Source organism: Filicampus tigris, chromosome 1 (genome assembly GCF_054856515.1).
Source record: "Filicampus tigris isolate MCC_2025a chromosome 1, RoL_Ftig_1.0, whole genome shotgun sequence".
In the NCBI taxonomy this organism is placed as follows: domain Eukaryota; kingdom Metazoa; phylum Chordata; class Actinopteri; order Syngnathiformes; family Syngnathidae; genus Filicampus; species Filicampus tigris.
In genome coordinates this window covers 10,794,444-10,810,416 of record NC_141217.1, presented here as the reverse complement: position 1 = coordinate 10,810,416, position 15,973 = coordinate 10,794,444, and the positions used below count along the sequence as shown (strand labels likewise).

The 15,973-nt window shown below is 41.3% G+C and overlaps 2 protein-coding genes across 3 annotated transcripts; both read right to left on the bottom strand.

Annotated features, from left to right (window-relative positions):
* Nucleotides 1-365: 365 nt before the first annotated feature.
* On the bottom strand, nt 366-11,882 carry zmynd12 (zinc finger, MYND-type containing 12). The gene is made up of 8 exons (XM_086042610.1): nt 11,559-11,882; nt 9,021-9,150; nt 7,191-7,362; nt 6,949-7,118; nt 6,743-6,865; nt 6,557-6,650; nt 4,858-5,003; nt 366-990 (listed from the first exon to the last, which is right to left on the bottom strand). Exons 1-8 carry the CDS (start codon nt 11,696-11,698, stop codon nt 859-861), a joined length of 1,107 nt encoding a protein of 368 aa, XP_085898736.1. The 5' UTR covers nt 11,699-11,882; the 3' UTR covers nt 366-858.
* Nucleotides 11,883-13,271: 1,389 nt separating this feature from the next.
* emp3b (epithelial membrane protein 3b (MAM blood group)) lies at nt 13,272-15,654 on the bottom strand. Of its 2 annotated transcripts, XM_086042634.1 has the most exons (5): nt 15,578-15,654; nt 14,666-14,754; nt 14,492-14,594; nt 14,269-14,409; nt 13,272-13,802 (listed from the first exon to the last, which is right to left on the bottom strand). In XM_086042634.1, the coding sequence occupies exons 2-5, from the start codon at nt 14,741-14,743 to the stop codon at nt 13,627-13,629; spliced, it is 498 nt and encodes a 165-aa protein (XP_085898760.1). In that variant the 5' UTR covers nt 14,744-14,754; nt 15,578-15,654; the 3' UTR covers nt 13,272-13,626. The 2 variants fall into 2 exon arrangements, with proteins under 2 accessions (XP_085898760.1, XP_085898751.1); XM_086042625.1 differs by lacking the exon at nt 15,578-15,654 and having other exon boundaries at nt 14,666-15,153.
* Nucleotides 15,655-15,973: the final 319 nt, after the last annotated feature.

The window sequence follows — 15,973 nt, the reverse complement described above, 5'->3', positions numbered from 1 at the left end:
TAAATAGAATTGCACTATATTAAGTAACATGTATATGAGTGGACATTTTGGGTTGTTGTTAGGAATAGAGAACATGATTTAGCAAGCTGACTGTATAGATTAATAAATATATTACAAATTTCTGAAAGTTTTTTTTTATATATACATTGCACTATGACATAGTGGACATCCAACTACACACAATGCAATGACCATTATGAAACAAATGTGCATATTTATTCTACAACTTCTACCACTGTTTAAACCTCCACAAGAACGACAATGCTGGTGCTAAAATAGTTACACCTATAATGACAGGGTGGACTACAATTTCGGGGACACATGCAAAATGCTCAATATGATCAACAGAAATACAATACACAGGATAAAAATGACTAATTTTATTAAAACAAAAAAAATTATGTAGAAAATAAACCATGTAAATAAAACGTTTTAATTCAGTATAATATAACCATTTATTACACGTTGCAGTTAGCAGAGCATAAAAATTTGTATAAAATGAAGGAAACACATTTAAAGACATTTATTGTACTAGTATATGTGCAAATGTTTGCCTGCTTTTGGTAAGACCTCAGAGGGTTTTTTTTTCTGCTATATTGTTATTATGACTGATTGATTTTGATAGGAATACCAGAGTCACATTCTAGATATTGAACCACACGTGTGCTAAATACAGTGGAACTACAAAATTTGAATACCCCCTAAAGTCAATAATATTATGTAGAAAAATGTAATATGAAATATGTTTTATTTACAATAAATCATGTATTTAACGAGACAAATGAATACAAAAATCAAGATAAACGTCACGGTAACTAACTTATGAATACAACAATTATCACATGCCTCCTGACAATGTCAATTCTCAGTGTGCCAGATCAGCTGTGGCTCTTTACTCAGCATCTGCAGCAGGGCCCGGATGGGCTCCGTCAGGTCATGGTTTGGTATCAGCTGGCTCGCTTCCAGCGCCATTCGTCCAAATTCCAATGCCTGACACACGCACACACACAGAGGAGAAACAGAGAGAAAAGCAGCAGCAGCTGTCACTATAGAAAGGGAAAGCGGATTTATGTAACATTACTGCAATCTGACTTTACTCAGCCCACTTTTTACCCTTCAGACGTCATGACCTGCTCAGCTATCTATTTTTTTTAATGTTTTATTTATTATACTAATTGCAATCCCTCAAGGAGAAAGTAATTGTACATGACTGCTATACGTATTTTATGTTGCACACCACACAGAGAACTGGACGGATGGATGGATGGATGGATGAAGAGAGAGAGAGATTTCAAATGTCTATGGGGCATTCAGTGTTCACTAAAAATTGGAATTTATTTCTCAATCCCGGTGCATCACTTTTCTCTAAACTATTCTTTTCAAATGACAGCTCCTGAACCGCAGCCCACAAATGGAGGCAAAATGTAACTCTGGCGTCCGAAATCCCACTCGGACCAAAGTTGTCATCACACATTATGACTTGGAAAGGAGAAAAGTGGTCATAATAGCACAGTAGCATAGCCTCTGTTTTTTTCAGAGATCAGGCAGACGATCAAGGAGAGACAATAGAAGGCAGACTGAAGCCTGCGGTAGACTTGTATTCAACTATTTCTTCAATCGCGTTTTTGTTTTAAACAATCTTTCCCAACCTTTTTGGGCCACATACCCGTTCAACATCCTGTTAACTCATTCACTGCCATTGACGAATTTACTTGTCTTTTCACAGTCCAGCCATTCAATCCCAGTAACTTACTTATATATATTTTTTTCAAAACTTTTCAAACATCAGGGTGAAAGATTGACTGAAAATGTCTGGCAGTGAATGAGTTAAGAGTGGGTGCACCCCCTTGTCCCTGTACACACCCTCGAAACACAACAGCTTATACAGTAGGGTGGAAAAATTCTGAGGATTTTCAAAGTTGGAAATATTCCATGGGGGATAATCTTTATGTGACTTTATGTGACTTTATGTGAAATGGAATTTATGAGAGTAAACAAGGAATTTTCAACATTGAAGGTTGGCTGTTACTAGCGATTGTGAATATAGTTAAAAAAATTCTATTGAGCATACTCTTGACTGAAGTGGTAAACTGGTTAGCACGTCCGCCTCACAGTTCAGAGGTCGTGGGTTCGATCCCGGCCCCGGCCTCCCTGTGTGGAGTTTGCATGTTCTTCCTGTGCCTGCGTGGGTTTTCTCCGGGTACTCCGGTTTCCTCCTACATTCCAACAACATGCGTGGTAAGTTGATTGGACTCTCTAAATTTCCCCTAGGTGTGATTGTGAGTGCGGATGTTTGTCTCTGTGTGCCCTGCAATTGGCTGGCAACCAATTCGGGGTGTCCCCCGCCTGCTGCCCGAAGTCAGCTGGGATAGGCTCCAGCACGCCCCGCGACCCTTGTGAGGATAAGCGCGATCGATGATGGATGGATGGATGGATACTCTTGACTAAATGAACCAGATTTAGGTACAATGTCGGTACAACTTAACTTAGTGAGTGCCCCAATTTACAGGTTTTGGGTTACAAGCTGTCGTTTGATCTATATTTGTGCTTTGTGTTGAGAGCCGAAATTTGAAGCAAGCTTTGGATATGCCATCGCTTGAGAGGGAAGTCGGAAAAAATGGAGCAATTAAAGTACTCATGTGCCCTCACTTTTGGCTTAGGGAGAGCCATCTATTTCACATGGATGTCTACTAATGACAAAACTAAATGTGTATGCTTCACTATGATACCATCCATCCATTGTCCAAACCGCTTCTCCTCACAAGGGTCGCGGGCATGCTGGAGCCTATCCCAGCTGTCATCGGGCAGTACACCCTGAACTGGTCGCAAGCCAATCGCAGGGCACACAGAGACAAACAAACATCCGCACTCACAATCACACCTAGGGGTGTGCAATCAACTTGCCATGCATGTTTTTGGAACGTGGGAGGAAACCGGAGTACCCGGAGAAAACCCACGCAGGCACGGGGACAACATGCAAACACCACACAGGGAGGCCGGAGCCGGGATCGAACCCACGACCTCTGACGGAGCAAAGTCAAAGTGTGAAATATAAATCTTTGTTCTTCCGTGAGTTTTTTTGTTTTAAAAAAGGTACCAGTGTTTTACATGGACTATAAAATGTTACCCAATGTGGTGGGTGATGCATCGGAATCGCAATCGAATCAAATCATAGGCCTCTGAATCAGGATTAAATCGAATCGTGGGCCTCTGAATTGGAATCGGATCGAATCGTGAGATACACATAGATTCCCATCCCTAATAATTAGCCTAGCATTGTTGTTTGAAATTCGATGCTGTGCCGTGCTGTAAATTACACATGATGAGATAACTGACTTGGTCTGTTTATTCTGCTAGCACTGAGAGCACACGTCATAATGGGTTCGTTTCCCACACTGTCAAATTAGCATTATTTCTTATCACATTGTGATACTAATACTAGTAGGCACAACTAAGTTTTTTTTAATAAATCGTAAAATGCAAGGTAATCTATAGTAAGATTGACTTGATTGGCAGTTTTCCAAGAGGAAGTGGCATGTTCATTCATCAACAAAGTCATGCCAGCTCATGCGTAGAGCGTTGGCTCCGGTGTGCTGCTGCGCTTTTCTTCCCCCCCCCCCCCCCCCCCCCCCCCCAACTGTGTCACGGGTTGAAATACCGCTCTCTACCTTTATATTTTACTATGTTTACAATTTCTTGCAGCCAGTCGGAAGTTGTACACGAGACGTGTGACAATGCATCGCCACACAGCGTCAAGGCATTTCGCCGAAAAATGCGGTAACAATGGCAAAGAGCAACAAACGTGACAGTAAACAATGCAGTACAATGCGTGACTGGCGACTCGATCTCTTCTAGTGACGTCACTCGCCGAAGATTACCGGAGATTGACGAACATTTGCATTGGGTCTAATTATGAATCTGGGTAGGTTGCACCATAAAAACTAACAAAAGTATGCTTCAAATTGTTTTAGCCGTTAGTATTACTCAAAGGCTGGTTGGCCAAATTTACTCCCCACTTCGTCTTTAAGTTACCTCTCTCTCTGAAACCGGCTAGAGTTGGCTTTCTTTCTCTGGTTCGAGTTACCTCCCCTTTTACGAAACCTGCTTTGTGAAATGGGCCACTGGTGGGCAAGATGTGCCAGACACTACTGATTAACCTTAATGGAACTAGAGATGCAGTTGAGGTTTTATAAGGTGTAAAAGTCAGCTGTCTGGTAGGGAGACTTCCAATGTATGCGCAGATCAGTAGACGACCTCATTTAGCAGCAGACAACAATTTCCTTCCTGACTCACTTGACACTTAAGAGTAAATCGGTACAACACCTACCCAAGCTAATGTAAGCCAATACAAACGCTAGTCCGATCTCAATTAATTAGAATATTGTGGACAGGCTTTATTTCAGCTGTTGAGCTCAAGAACTGAAAGATAGGATTTATTTTTGCACTTATGTGCATACTATGTTATGCGTATACTATGTTAAGACATTCAACTTTCTTGAATTCATGTAACGTTATTTCTCTTTAAGTCATTAGACTTGCATCTATGTCAATAAACAACTCTATCAACAATGCCTGTCAAAAAAGATGAAATATTAGAATGATGAACTTAATATAAAATCAATAAATGAGCTGTATCTAAGCATAGACAGGCGGCTTGTTTTCTAACATGTTGAACCCAGTGTGCATGTCGCAGTGCAGCTTCCACTAAATCCCCGCTTCACCTTAGAAGCTTTAACAATCACAGATAATCTCAGACGGAGATGACCGATTAAAGGAAGTACGCCAAGGGGTAAATAGGGCACTGTGTCACTGTGTTGGTAGTATACTGACTCCCGCTGACCATGGCAGGTGACTCACCTTGGTGGCATCACCACCCAGGAAGGAGAGCATGGCCAAGGAGTGGGCCACCAGAGCCACCTGAGCAGGTTCCTTTCGGGTTTCGTCCTGCTCAAACTCTAAAATGGCCCTGAGCATCCTGTCCACTTCCACTTGCTGACCTTTATCTGGTTAAAGAGACACTTAAGCATTATAAGACACACTTTAGCATTCTTCTACACCATGCATGTACAATAATGTAATGTCCCCATGAGGGTTGCGCGTGAGCTGAAGCCTATGCCAGCTTTGGGCCCATACAGTGGATATAAAAAAAAAAAAGGCACACTGCTGTTCAAATGCTAGGATTTTGTGATATACATATTCATCTATCGATCGATCGATTGATCGGTCGAGCGATAGAGAGATCAATCTATTTTTATTTATTTATTTGCATCAAACATATCTTTTTTAATTGTGGCAAAAACGTTGAACCACAATTTCAAAATTTTGCAAACACTCACTTAAAATCTCCCCAATTCATGTGGGAAATTGTGTTATGGTCCACTGAAACTAAGAGTCACATTTATAATACAGATGAGCAATACACAAACTGTTATGTGTCAATCCACAATATATTTTTTGGATTGGGTTTTGGGGGGGTCTTGAGCTGTTTGGGAAATCCTGCTCGAGTGTGAAGCATTCATTGGCAAATTGCATGGCAGCTAACAAGCTTAGTGTCATATGTAGGGCAGCAGCTGTGATAAGAGGCTAGTAGTGTGGATGCCGCGCTGTCAAATATGTGTCAGTGGCGGTCTCTTAGCATGCGTGTTGTAAAGCCGAGCTTTTGCCTTCCGCTTGCACAGCAAGTCAGCTCAGCTAAATTTAGCCCTGTTGACCTTCTTTTTCAGTGATACGTCAATGAAGCTGTTTTAACATGACAAGTGTTGTTATTGTGATGTCATATGCCGAATTTGACCGACCGTGTTTGGTTCCCATTTGAAGTGTCCTGAACAACACAGGTGAAGCAAAACCTGTTTTTATCATTTTTGCATCACGTAGCAACATTGTAAGCTGTTCTTATTTCTTAATTAGATGAATTGTATATTTAACGCAGTTTTTTTTTTTTTAAACCGCATATCCTTTTTGGGATCGTAGATCCCAGCTGACTTTGGACGAGCTGACTTTGGACGAGAGACGGGGTATAGCCTGAACTAGTCGCCAGTCAATGGTAGGGCACATATAAGACAAACAACCATACACGTTGAGCCTGAGGTGCATGTTTTGCATGAGGATGCGGAAAGAAGCTTTCAGACATGCTAACCACTTGACCACAGCGCTGCCCTCTATCACAAAATGAATCCACAAAATTCTAAATTGCTCTACTAGAGTAATTTTCTTGTCTTCTCGTGTGTCTGACTTCATGTTCTTGTGCCATCAGCGCTAGCTTGCCAGGACTAAGCCATGTGAACCCTGCCCGGCATCAAGTGACTACGGAGCCATGGGACGTCCAAGCAATCCTGCTGTTCTACATTGTTGAGTCTGTGACAGATAACTACAGCTACGATGTTTGATTAATATTGACATGTAAATATTTGGTTTCAGTGTAATGGGTAGGATAGCAACTGGAAGAGAAATTTGAATGTTTAAAAAAATCATTTCATGCAAAGAGTATAGTTTCTCTGTTTGAGAGTGGCGGCATTCAAAGACACTACTGAACAAGACATGAGCATCGTCGACGCACCAAAGGAGGGCTCCGGCGTGTCAGGATTCTTTTGCACATTTTCCACGTGACTTTGCAGGAGTTTGGCCAGGTGCGAGTGCCAAGTCTCTGCCACCTAAGGAGAAATATTTGGATGTAACTGTAAGGAAATAAATGATGCTTTATCACTCAGATAAAAGCATCACTGTATATATATATATATATCACCTCTGTGTACAAGGAGCGAACAATAGAGGGCTCCCCCTGTTTGATAAACACATCAGCCATGAGGAAGTAACCCCCACACGTCACAGTGCTATCCAGACCGTACTCCTCAGTAGCAAAATATATCTGAAAACATATCAGACAGAAAGCCTCATATGAAACTATGGAAAATGGGCATCAACTGAGTTTACTCATGACGGGGCACGCACGTCGTTTGCAAAGTGAAAAAGAGCTGCCTCAAAGTGGCCCGTGGCCGTGTGGAGGCAGCCCATGCTCCTGTGCAGACGGTGGTGGACCGCATAACCACATTCGGGACTCTTCAACACCGCCCACTCCGCTTGGGACAGCAGCTCCGCCACCAGGGCCAGATTACCCATGCCTGTGTGACACACCCGCACAAATGGAAACGTGTCGCATAAGAGATCCAACGAGCAGGGGCACCGTTCCTTACCCATGTTAGCGTCAGCCAGCAGCAGGTAAGCAGGCACCAGCTGGACCGTGTTGGGTCCGTACACGTCGATGGAACAGCGCAGGCAGGCCTGGGCGGCAGGCACAGCCTCCTGATGCTTCCCCTCAGAGAGCTTGCTCTCCGCCACCAACCTGCAAATCTCAATCAGCTCTTTCTGCACAGGAGATACAATTCAAGTCATCACGTCATCAAACCCTTTTTTTACATCCATTATCCATCCTCCCTCAATTTTTGTAATTTGGCATGATTTATAAATGTTATGGCTGCATTCAAATCTGGGTTGTTAATAACTTGGTGATTTATATGGCAATGCTTGCTTCTTCTGTAAACTTATTTTTACAGGAATAGTGGTTTTCCTCAGTTTTTACTTTCTTCCAAACACCTGTCAGATCTGTGAATATTTTATGAAAGATGAATAACATTCATAGTAACGCTGGCACCCAAGCTAAAGCACTATTTACTTTGAGTCTTTGATCAATCTCCGGACTTCTTTTTCTCAGATGTTTTCGCACGAGGTGTAGCTTAGTTTCATGGGTGTGGCCACCTTGGAAATGGGAATGGAACGGCTCACCTGTTTTCTGAAGCTGAGCCATGATTGGTCATTATCTGAGCCCTGAGCAACTTCGACGTCATCTTCAGTCCACAGAAGTGACAAAATAGCCGCCCCCCTGAGCTAGCTAAAAACGGATGGATTTCTCATATTCCACAAACGCAATATTAATCAGAATGCCGTGTTTAGACTAGTGGGCCTGCATAGAACATATTTTTGGAGAAAAATATGTTTGGGTTGATTCCCCTCTTTAAGGACCAGATACAGGTCGAGAAGAGATTGCTGTAGTGTGTCAAAAGCTTGCTGGAGGATCATAATAACCGGGTTTGTGGTGCTCGAGAGGCTATACGGAATCTGCACAGAAATGACCTTTGCGGTATTTTGTGGAGGATGTAATGTTATTGAGAGAACAGGACAGGTACAACGCCCCGAGACCGAGAGATACAACTCAACCTCAGCTCTGACAGTATACAGTAGCAAGTCATGAAAGGAGCAAAAAAATCAATTATTTGAACGATTTGATCTTTTTTGCAAGTTCTTATATCCATCCATCCATCCATTATCGATACCGCTTATCCTTACAAGGGACGCGGGCGTGCTGGAGCCTATCCCAGCTGTCAGCGGGTAGTAGCGCGGGGCGGGGTACACCCCGAACTGGTTGCCAGCCAATCACAGGGCACACAGAGACAAACAAACATTCCCACTCACAATCACACCTAGGGTCAATCTAGAGTGATCAATTAACCTACCATGCATGTTTTTGGAATGTGGGAGGAAACCGGAGTACACGGAGAAAACCCACGCAGGCACGGGGAGAACATGCAAACAAGGCCAGAGCCGGAATCGAACCCTCGACCTCTGAACTGTGACACGGACATGCTAACCAGCCGCACACCATGCCGCCCCAAGTACTACTCTAATAATTGATATTTTACGATGTCATTCTTAGTTGTTGTAGCTCTAGCTGTAGTTCTATTCTTCACAACTTTCCCTTAAAAACTAAACAGAGAAAGTCAAAGTAGTGAGGTGGCATTTACTTACTAGTTACACAGTACTGGACAGAGGTGGTGTGTGTTTGCGCGTGCGTGTGTGTGTGTGTGTGCACATGCTTTTAAATTATTTTTTAGATTAATGTATCTCGTAGGGAAAAACCGGAAACTCATTTCTGGCAGGAAATGCTTTACCTCTCATGGCTTAGGGATGTAATAGGCTACTTTTACTTGGCATAAGATTTCATTCCAAGGTGCATGTTATGGCCTCACCGTTTTGAGTAGATTTTCAATGCGGACAGCACGCTGCATACTGAAAAGCGATGGGGTGCGAATGGGAATGAGCAACTGGCAAATCCTCTTGTGGATGCCTATCCAGTCGGATTGCTGGTGCTCTGCATCGCTGCCGGGTGAAAGAAAACCAGGAGAGAAGACCTTGCAGGTTAGAGTTTTACAGCATGACTCAAAGCTCATCTTAAAGAGGGATTTGCACGGTTTTTTTTCTGAAACCAACATGCCTGGGGAAAAACAATCTATATAAACAGAAGGCGTAACTGATGAGGTGTCAATCATTTCCCTCTGGTCACCGGCACACACCCGCAGCCTCGCGCTGGCCAGTGAACTCTCTTTAAATGAATTGATACCAAGTGCAGTCTGACCTGATCACTGCTGTGCTCATTAAAAGGAGCTAGCCCAAACAAATGAACACCTTTTTCAGGCATTTTAATAGTATTGCAAATTTTTGTCAAACTAACCTAAGGATCAAGTATTACAGGACACTTTACACACCGTACTTCGCAAATGAACCATTATTTAGATCCTGTGTCATGCAAGCAAGCGAGCTGGACCAATGTATGAAATGTGTTCCCATGGCAACCGGGGTGGAGCTAGGAGATAGAACAGGCAAGCATACAGAGCATCGTCCGAACTGTTAACGTAACGGTGGAGCTGCTATGTTGCTAACTTACATATTGTACACATTTTCAGAAATGGGCTGATAACAAACATTCACTTGATTATTTAATTTCCCACTTGATGGGAGACCCAACTATTTGTACACAAGTTATTAAAAAGTCAATTCTGCATAATATGTCCCCTGAAAGAGTTCATAGGTGTGAGTCACCAAGTCATTTTCAGATGTATCATCATACTAAATTGTATGCTTTTGCCGAACGGCTGCTGTAATTTTCTTCAGGCTGCTGCAACTAGTCTTGGCTTCTTGTGTTTCTTTCCACTGGATGAGCACATGGGCCGCGGTCTCTGGCCAGAGATAGAAGAAGCCAGCAGGCAAAATACTTTGGCCACGTCGCATCCAAAAGTAACTCTTAATCTGCCTAAACAAAGATAATGAAGTAGAATTTGAACAATGTTTAATGGTTGTACGGTATCACAGAGAAGTAGCTCTAAGAGTTCACCTTTCAAGGTAATCAAACTATGAGAAATGTCAAAATGCGGCAGTTAGTTCTACACCACAATAAACTACAATTACAACAGGAAATACTGATTCATAACAGTCCTATAGTCAAAACTTAATACTATCTTGGCATTTGTTGACATAGCACTCAAGACTGTGCAGGTGCCATCCAGGCTTGATGTAAACTCAGCATTGAATCTTTATTTGGGTCAAAGTTGTAAAAAATAAGGACCAAAAGTTTATCATACTGACGAGCTCGATGCACAAATAAAGTGGAAAAGTAATTGCAGCTCTCTCTGTCATTTCCAAGCTAAATATAAAAACAATACTAAGCAATAAAGCATTTCATCGCTGTCCACTGTGTGTGTTTGAGTGTGGCGGGACCTCACTAAACTGTGCGCGCGTCCTTGCGAATTAAAGGGTTAAAGATGCACTGGAGATGATCATAACAACTGGCTACAAGTAAAGCAGGGGCGGGGAAAGATTAAAAGAGGCCATTTCAGTTTTTATAAATTCCTGTAGGGCCTGCAAAGTGGAGCTTTGAAAGATGTGATGCAATAATGGAACAAATTACTATTATGGCTAAATATTTTGAGCTCTTCATAACCCTTGTAGAATTGCCAACGCTGTGAAAGTCCGAACAACTACAGCCAAAACCATTTTCGCATGTCACCTGACCTTAATTTCACATTAATTTACATTCTATTACATTACAACTATTACATCCAGGGGTGATGTCGACCAGCATAAATCGCTGCGAGGCAAGCAGTCACATGAATAACAAGAAAACGTGGTTAATTTCATTTCCAGTTTTCTGGGAATGACAGTCACATCGCGTTAAGATCTTCACGTGGACAACACTGCCACCTAGCGTCACAATCTTAGTATGCCTCCTGTAGTCAGGCTTGTATTGCAACGGAGCACATTGCTTATTTAATGTACATAAGTATTTTTTTTCTTATCTGTCAGTAGTGTTGTTATTTGTGGTTTTTAAAAACTTTACTTTTACACCACTAAATTTGCCAACTAAAATGTTCAACTTTACTCCCGTGCATCAGCACAAAGCAGAATCCTGACGTGGAAATTATTACGTCACGTGAATAACGAACTAAATACATATTCAAATAAAACAATATGAAAATCCTGCCCACTAGCAATATTTTTTTACTTGTAACATTCAAGTACATGTAATAGCAAAAAGTACTATTTACACTTATACAGCAGGTGGTACTTAAGACATTAATTTACTCAAGTAGTAAACCACAAAGTGACTTTAATCAAAGATGTTGTCTTTCAAGATACGTTTTCTTCACTTGTACTCAAGTATCGCTTTCTGACACTTTATAGACGACTGCGTGTGTTGTATTCTACTTGTGATAATGAGTTGCAGGTCTTACCAGTAGAAGGTGACTCGACACCTGGCGCACTGCAAGTATGCTCGTTTCTGACACAGTTCGCACAACTTTTCGGTTCCTTTGGGCAGAGCGAGGGGAATGATCTCGGTCGCTGGTAGAACGTCTTGCATTTTGGACTCCATGATTCGTTAAGCGCCCCAATAACAATTTTGGGAACCCCAAGTTCAACTTGAATTTCCAAAATGAACTATGGAAATAAAATGTTGATGCAATGTTGAACGATATTCTTTTTTGTTTGTTTGTATGTTGCTGGTTTGTTATAGTGTCTTTTTCTGCCTCATGAATCCACAACGCTCTCACGCGTGTGACGTCACAACAGTATGCGTGTTCTTTGTTGTGTATTTGAACAGGCCACCAGTGGGCGCATTGTCTGAGGTCGTCATGGTAACGATCAACATTACCAACACATTTTATAGTGTCACTGGCTACCTGATTATGTTCTGCTACAAATACTTCTACGACTTCTTTTCTTTTGATTGAAGATAATTCTATGTTTTGGTTTGAATGTTTTAAAGCACTTTGAGTTGCATTTTTATGTATGAAAAGTGCTATATAAATAAAATGTGATTGATTGACTACGTTTTTTAAAATTCTTGCTGTGCTGCCACTACTATTTTTTCCTTCTACTACTTTTCCTTTTACTGGTACAAAATATCTTCTTCTACCATTGTGAGGTTTTAAATTCTTGTTGTACTACTACTATAGTACTATTATTTACTACTATTACTACTGCTGCTGCTACTACTACTACCACTGTGAACCTAAATAAATGTAATGTACGATCGCCTCATATTAGGTGTCAGGTGTCCTCCTCGCTCCAAAATCATCACTTTTCAGGAGACCCCAAAAACAGCATGTTTGTTCAACCATTACATTACATTGCCACCACCAACCACATTGCACCGTCAAAGAGATCAAATAACATCCACACGAGTGGACTGACCAATGGTATACAATACAAAAGATTTGTTAAAAAAAAAAAGGGACATTTTGCAAATTGTGACAGAAAGGTTACGGCCAGTAAAAACTGTTTGTTCAAATATCATTACATTTATTTTAAAATGGGGATGTAACAAAAAATTCTTGCAATATCACATCGTTTTTAAAGTGTTAGTAGGTGGTCTGCCTTCTCAAGTTTGGACCAAAAAAGGAATGCCTCAAGCTCATCATGCTTGTCGATCATCATACTTGCTGGTGGAGCCTTGAGCAGCGCCATTGCTCTGGCTGTTGTTGAGGTATCCAATGCTGCCACCACATGGAGTACTGCATTTAGTAACAGTAACACCCTGCATTATTCCTCTTAGCTGGACCTGGGCCTCGATGTGCTGAAACCACTGCCGTCGGCCGTAGGTTGTGCTGGAAAAATTAGGGCAACTTGACCATTGGGGCGTTAGACGTTGGCATTGGACTCATGTCTTCACTCTCCAAAAGACTGTTTACTCAGTAAGCAGAAAGCTACTCCCTTTCAACCCTTTCATGTATACATCCCTTTGCACCCAGAAATATGTAAAACTCACTCCCCTCCCTTATAGGTACAGGCCCCTGGTGTAAGTCTCTCCCTTACGTTAATGCATTTCATAGTTCTTGTGATTATGTTAAAATGTGATTTGTGATGACATTTTATATTTATTTCAGAGGGTTTTTTAGGCTGCAACAGGTGACACATCCTCAAAAGAAAGCACTTGTACACGTGTCTCTTTGAGTAACATTTATTACTACAATACAAATTCTACAGGTACAAAAATAGATATCTGCATGCATCTTTCTCAAGCGTGTGCTACACATTCAATATTTTCACATTGGTATCTGTTCATCAATGCAAAGCATTCATGAAAAAAAATAGCATTTCAAACCTTAGTCTTCTGCTGTATAATGACTTAAAGTTGAAGATTCAATCCATCGCAAACAAAATAGACCGTTTGGCTTATAGTTGTATTTACTATGCAGAACCAAAATTCCATTGACCAAAGCGCAGAAAGCAAAGAATACAAATTTGTGACCAGTCTATCAATATTTTAGATTTTCATTGACACTGCGTTGCCTTGCTTGTTCACTCTTTCTTGCGCAAGTGGACGTAAATGATGCCACTGCACATCAGGAGAGGCACACACACCCAGGCTAGGATGAAGCAGTAACCAAAGTGTCCTGAAGTCACTTCTCTGCTGTCCTGGAGGATTTCCTTGTTGTGTAATGTGTAGATGAGTACTGCAGACAAGGCTGTCAGACCTGCATAAAGACATACAGTAAATTATGTTTCATTCGTCTTCAAACTTTGAGTGTTTCATCTAAAGATGTTTCAGATGAAAAGTTAATGAAAGCTTTTTATTTCGTCGCGTGCTGTTTGCAAAGAAAAATGATGCTGTTTTTGATGGCAAAAGTTCATCAAACTTTATACAGGTTGGCTTTGGCATAACGTTTATATTTTCGAGGGTTATTGTACAATGTGCCAGTACCCCAAAGTGCCAGTACCCCAATGTGGCCACTGGCCAGGTTGCGAAGGGCCCTTATAGCTGAATAGCTGCTTGCAAATATAGTTAATGTATACAGTATTCTCTTTACCCCCGTTGAACACTTTGATCAGTGGTTACTGTTTTCAGCCAAATACTTCTCATTGTTGTCCACTTTGTGCATGTGGCACACGCCAGCATTCCAAATGTTTTGTCCAAGAAATGTGTAATCGCGCCACATTTACCTGCAAACACTTGACACAGTCCAGTAAAGTAAAAGAGTCCACCCTTGGACATGGTGAAAAGTTGACCCAGGAAGACCAGGAAGGAAACTGAGGAGAAGACCACTGAGAGGACCATCAAGACCTGAACTGCGTGAAGCCATTCTGAGAGACACAAACAGCATTTTAAAAACATTTTTGTAAATCACTTTTTAATGAACAGGATTAAGAAATTAGGTACTGTTACCGGTTTCTTTGGAGGACGCGCACAACCAAGTTCCTGAGAAGTTGTCGTACCTACAGTTGTACCACAGATCTGAGTTCTCCATCCCATCCCACACCCACCAGGACTTTGAAAGAAAAGATTGGGTGGGTTTTACAAAACTTGTTCATCAACACTCATTGACATGGTGGCCTATACCTTCTCCATGGTAGAGATAAACAGCATGGCCAGGGTGACGAGATGCAGCAGAGTCACAAACATGAGCAGGAAGGCCATTTTGTTTTTGCCTAAAAACGGCAGTTTCAATAAGGACAACCAGTGAAATGCATTCGGCATGCCACTTGGCGTGTGACCAAGTTAGCGTGCCTGTTGCTTCTGCAGTAAATATCAATATTTGGAGACTTTCCTGTTTTGGAAAAACAAAGTGGAAAGTGAGAAGAGATGAACATAGAGAAGTTGTTGTGTGGGCCTATGCAGCAAACAGTGCAATCACTCATTGCTGTAACTTAAATCTGAGTGGAGTATGAGTTGGCCAAACTGTGGCAGAGGCATAGAACTCTACACGAGGCCAAAATATTTACCCAGTTCACCTCTCTGTGGACTGCCAGTATGTTTGGGTTTGATTAAACCTGGACATTGATAACTTTGATTTTATTTGCACTCCCAAAAAAATAAAAAGTAAGGAGAAAATATAAGAAATGAAAAAAAAAAAAGCATTTCTGACTGGATGAAATTGTTTGTGCAGATCTTTATCATAGGAGAGGCCCCTCTGAGTGGGTGGTGGGTGAAATTATGTCATTAAACTAATTTCATCCATCAAAGGAGCAGGACTGGAAGGTGATAATTTGGCTAAAATAGACACAGACAAAGTAACGCAATGAAACAGGGTTCCTTGTAATAAATAAAACTGCAGGGAAGCTAAAGGATTGTTAAAAGTTAATTTCAAGGGGAACACACATTATTGGGATTTTAATGACAAAGCTTATTCCTACAAAACTACTGCCCTTTAGTTTAATTTTATTGTTTAATACAGTGTGCCATCAAGTTATACAAACAACATTCTATAAAAAGTCGAATATAATATATTTTTTTAAAAATGTCCCTCCTTACCCTGATTATTGCTCTTGCTCTGAACCAGACTTCAGGATCAGCTTCTTTGCTGTGAGCTCGTGTCCAGTAGGTGGTCCTCTGTTTTCTGGGCTTGCCACGCCCCTTTTCTTTTCCCACTCACTCCATCCAAACTTTCCAAGGCAAACGCCCACTTCCTCTGTGCACAACAGAGCTCTATTTTTCTCCGCCTCGATATACACCACAGGACATCTCAAACCTCCCTCTAAAAAAAACTTCAGCTGGACACACCCGTTGGCAGGACATTTTTGGAACCACATTTTACCATAACCCACATAAACATAAATTTCAGTCAACCTAGGTTAATCATTTAAAAAAAATAAAATGAAAAAAAAAACGTTTGAAAATGCAAGTATGTCATTTTTCATGTTCATTTTT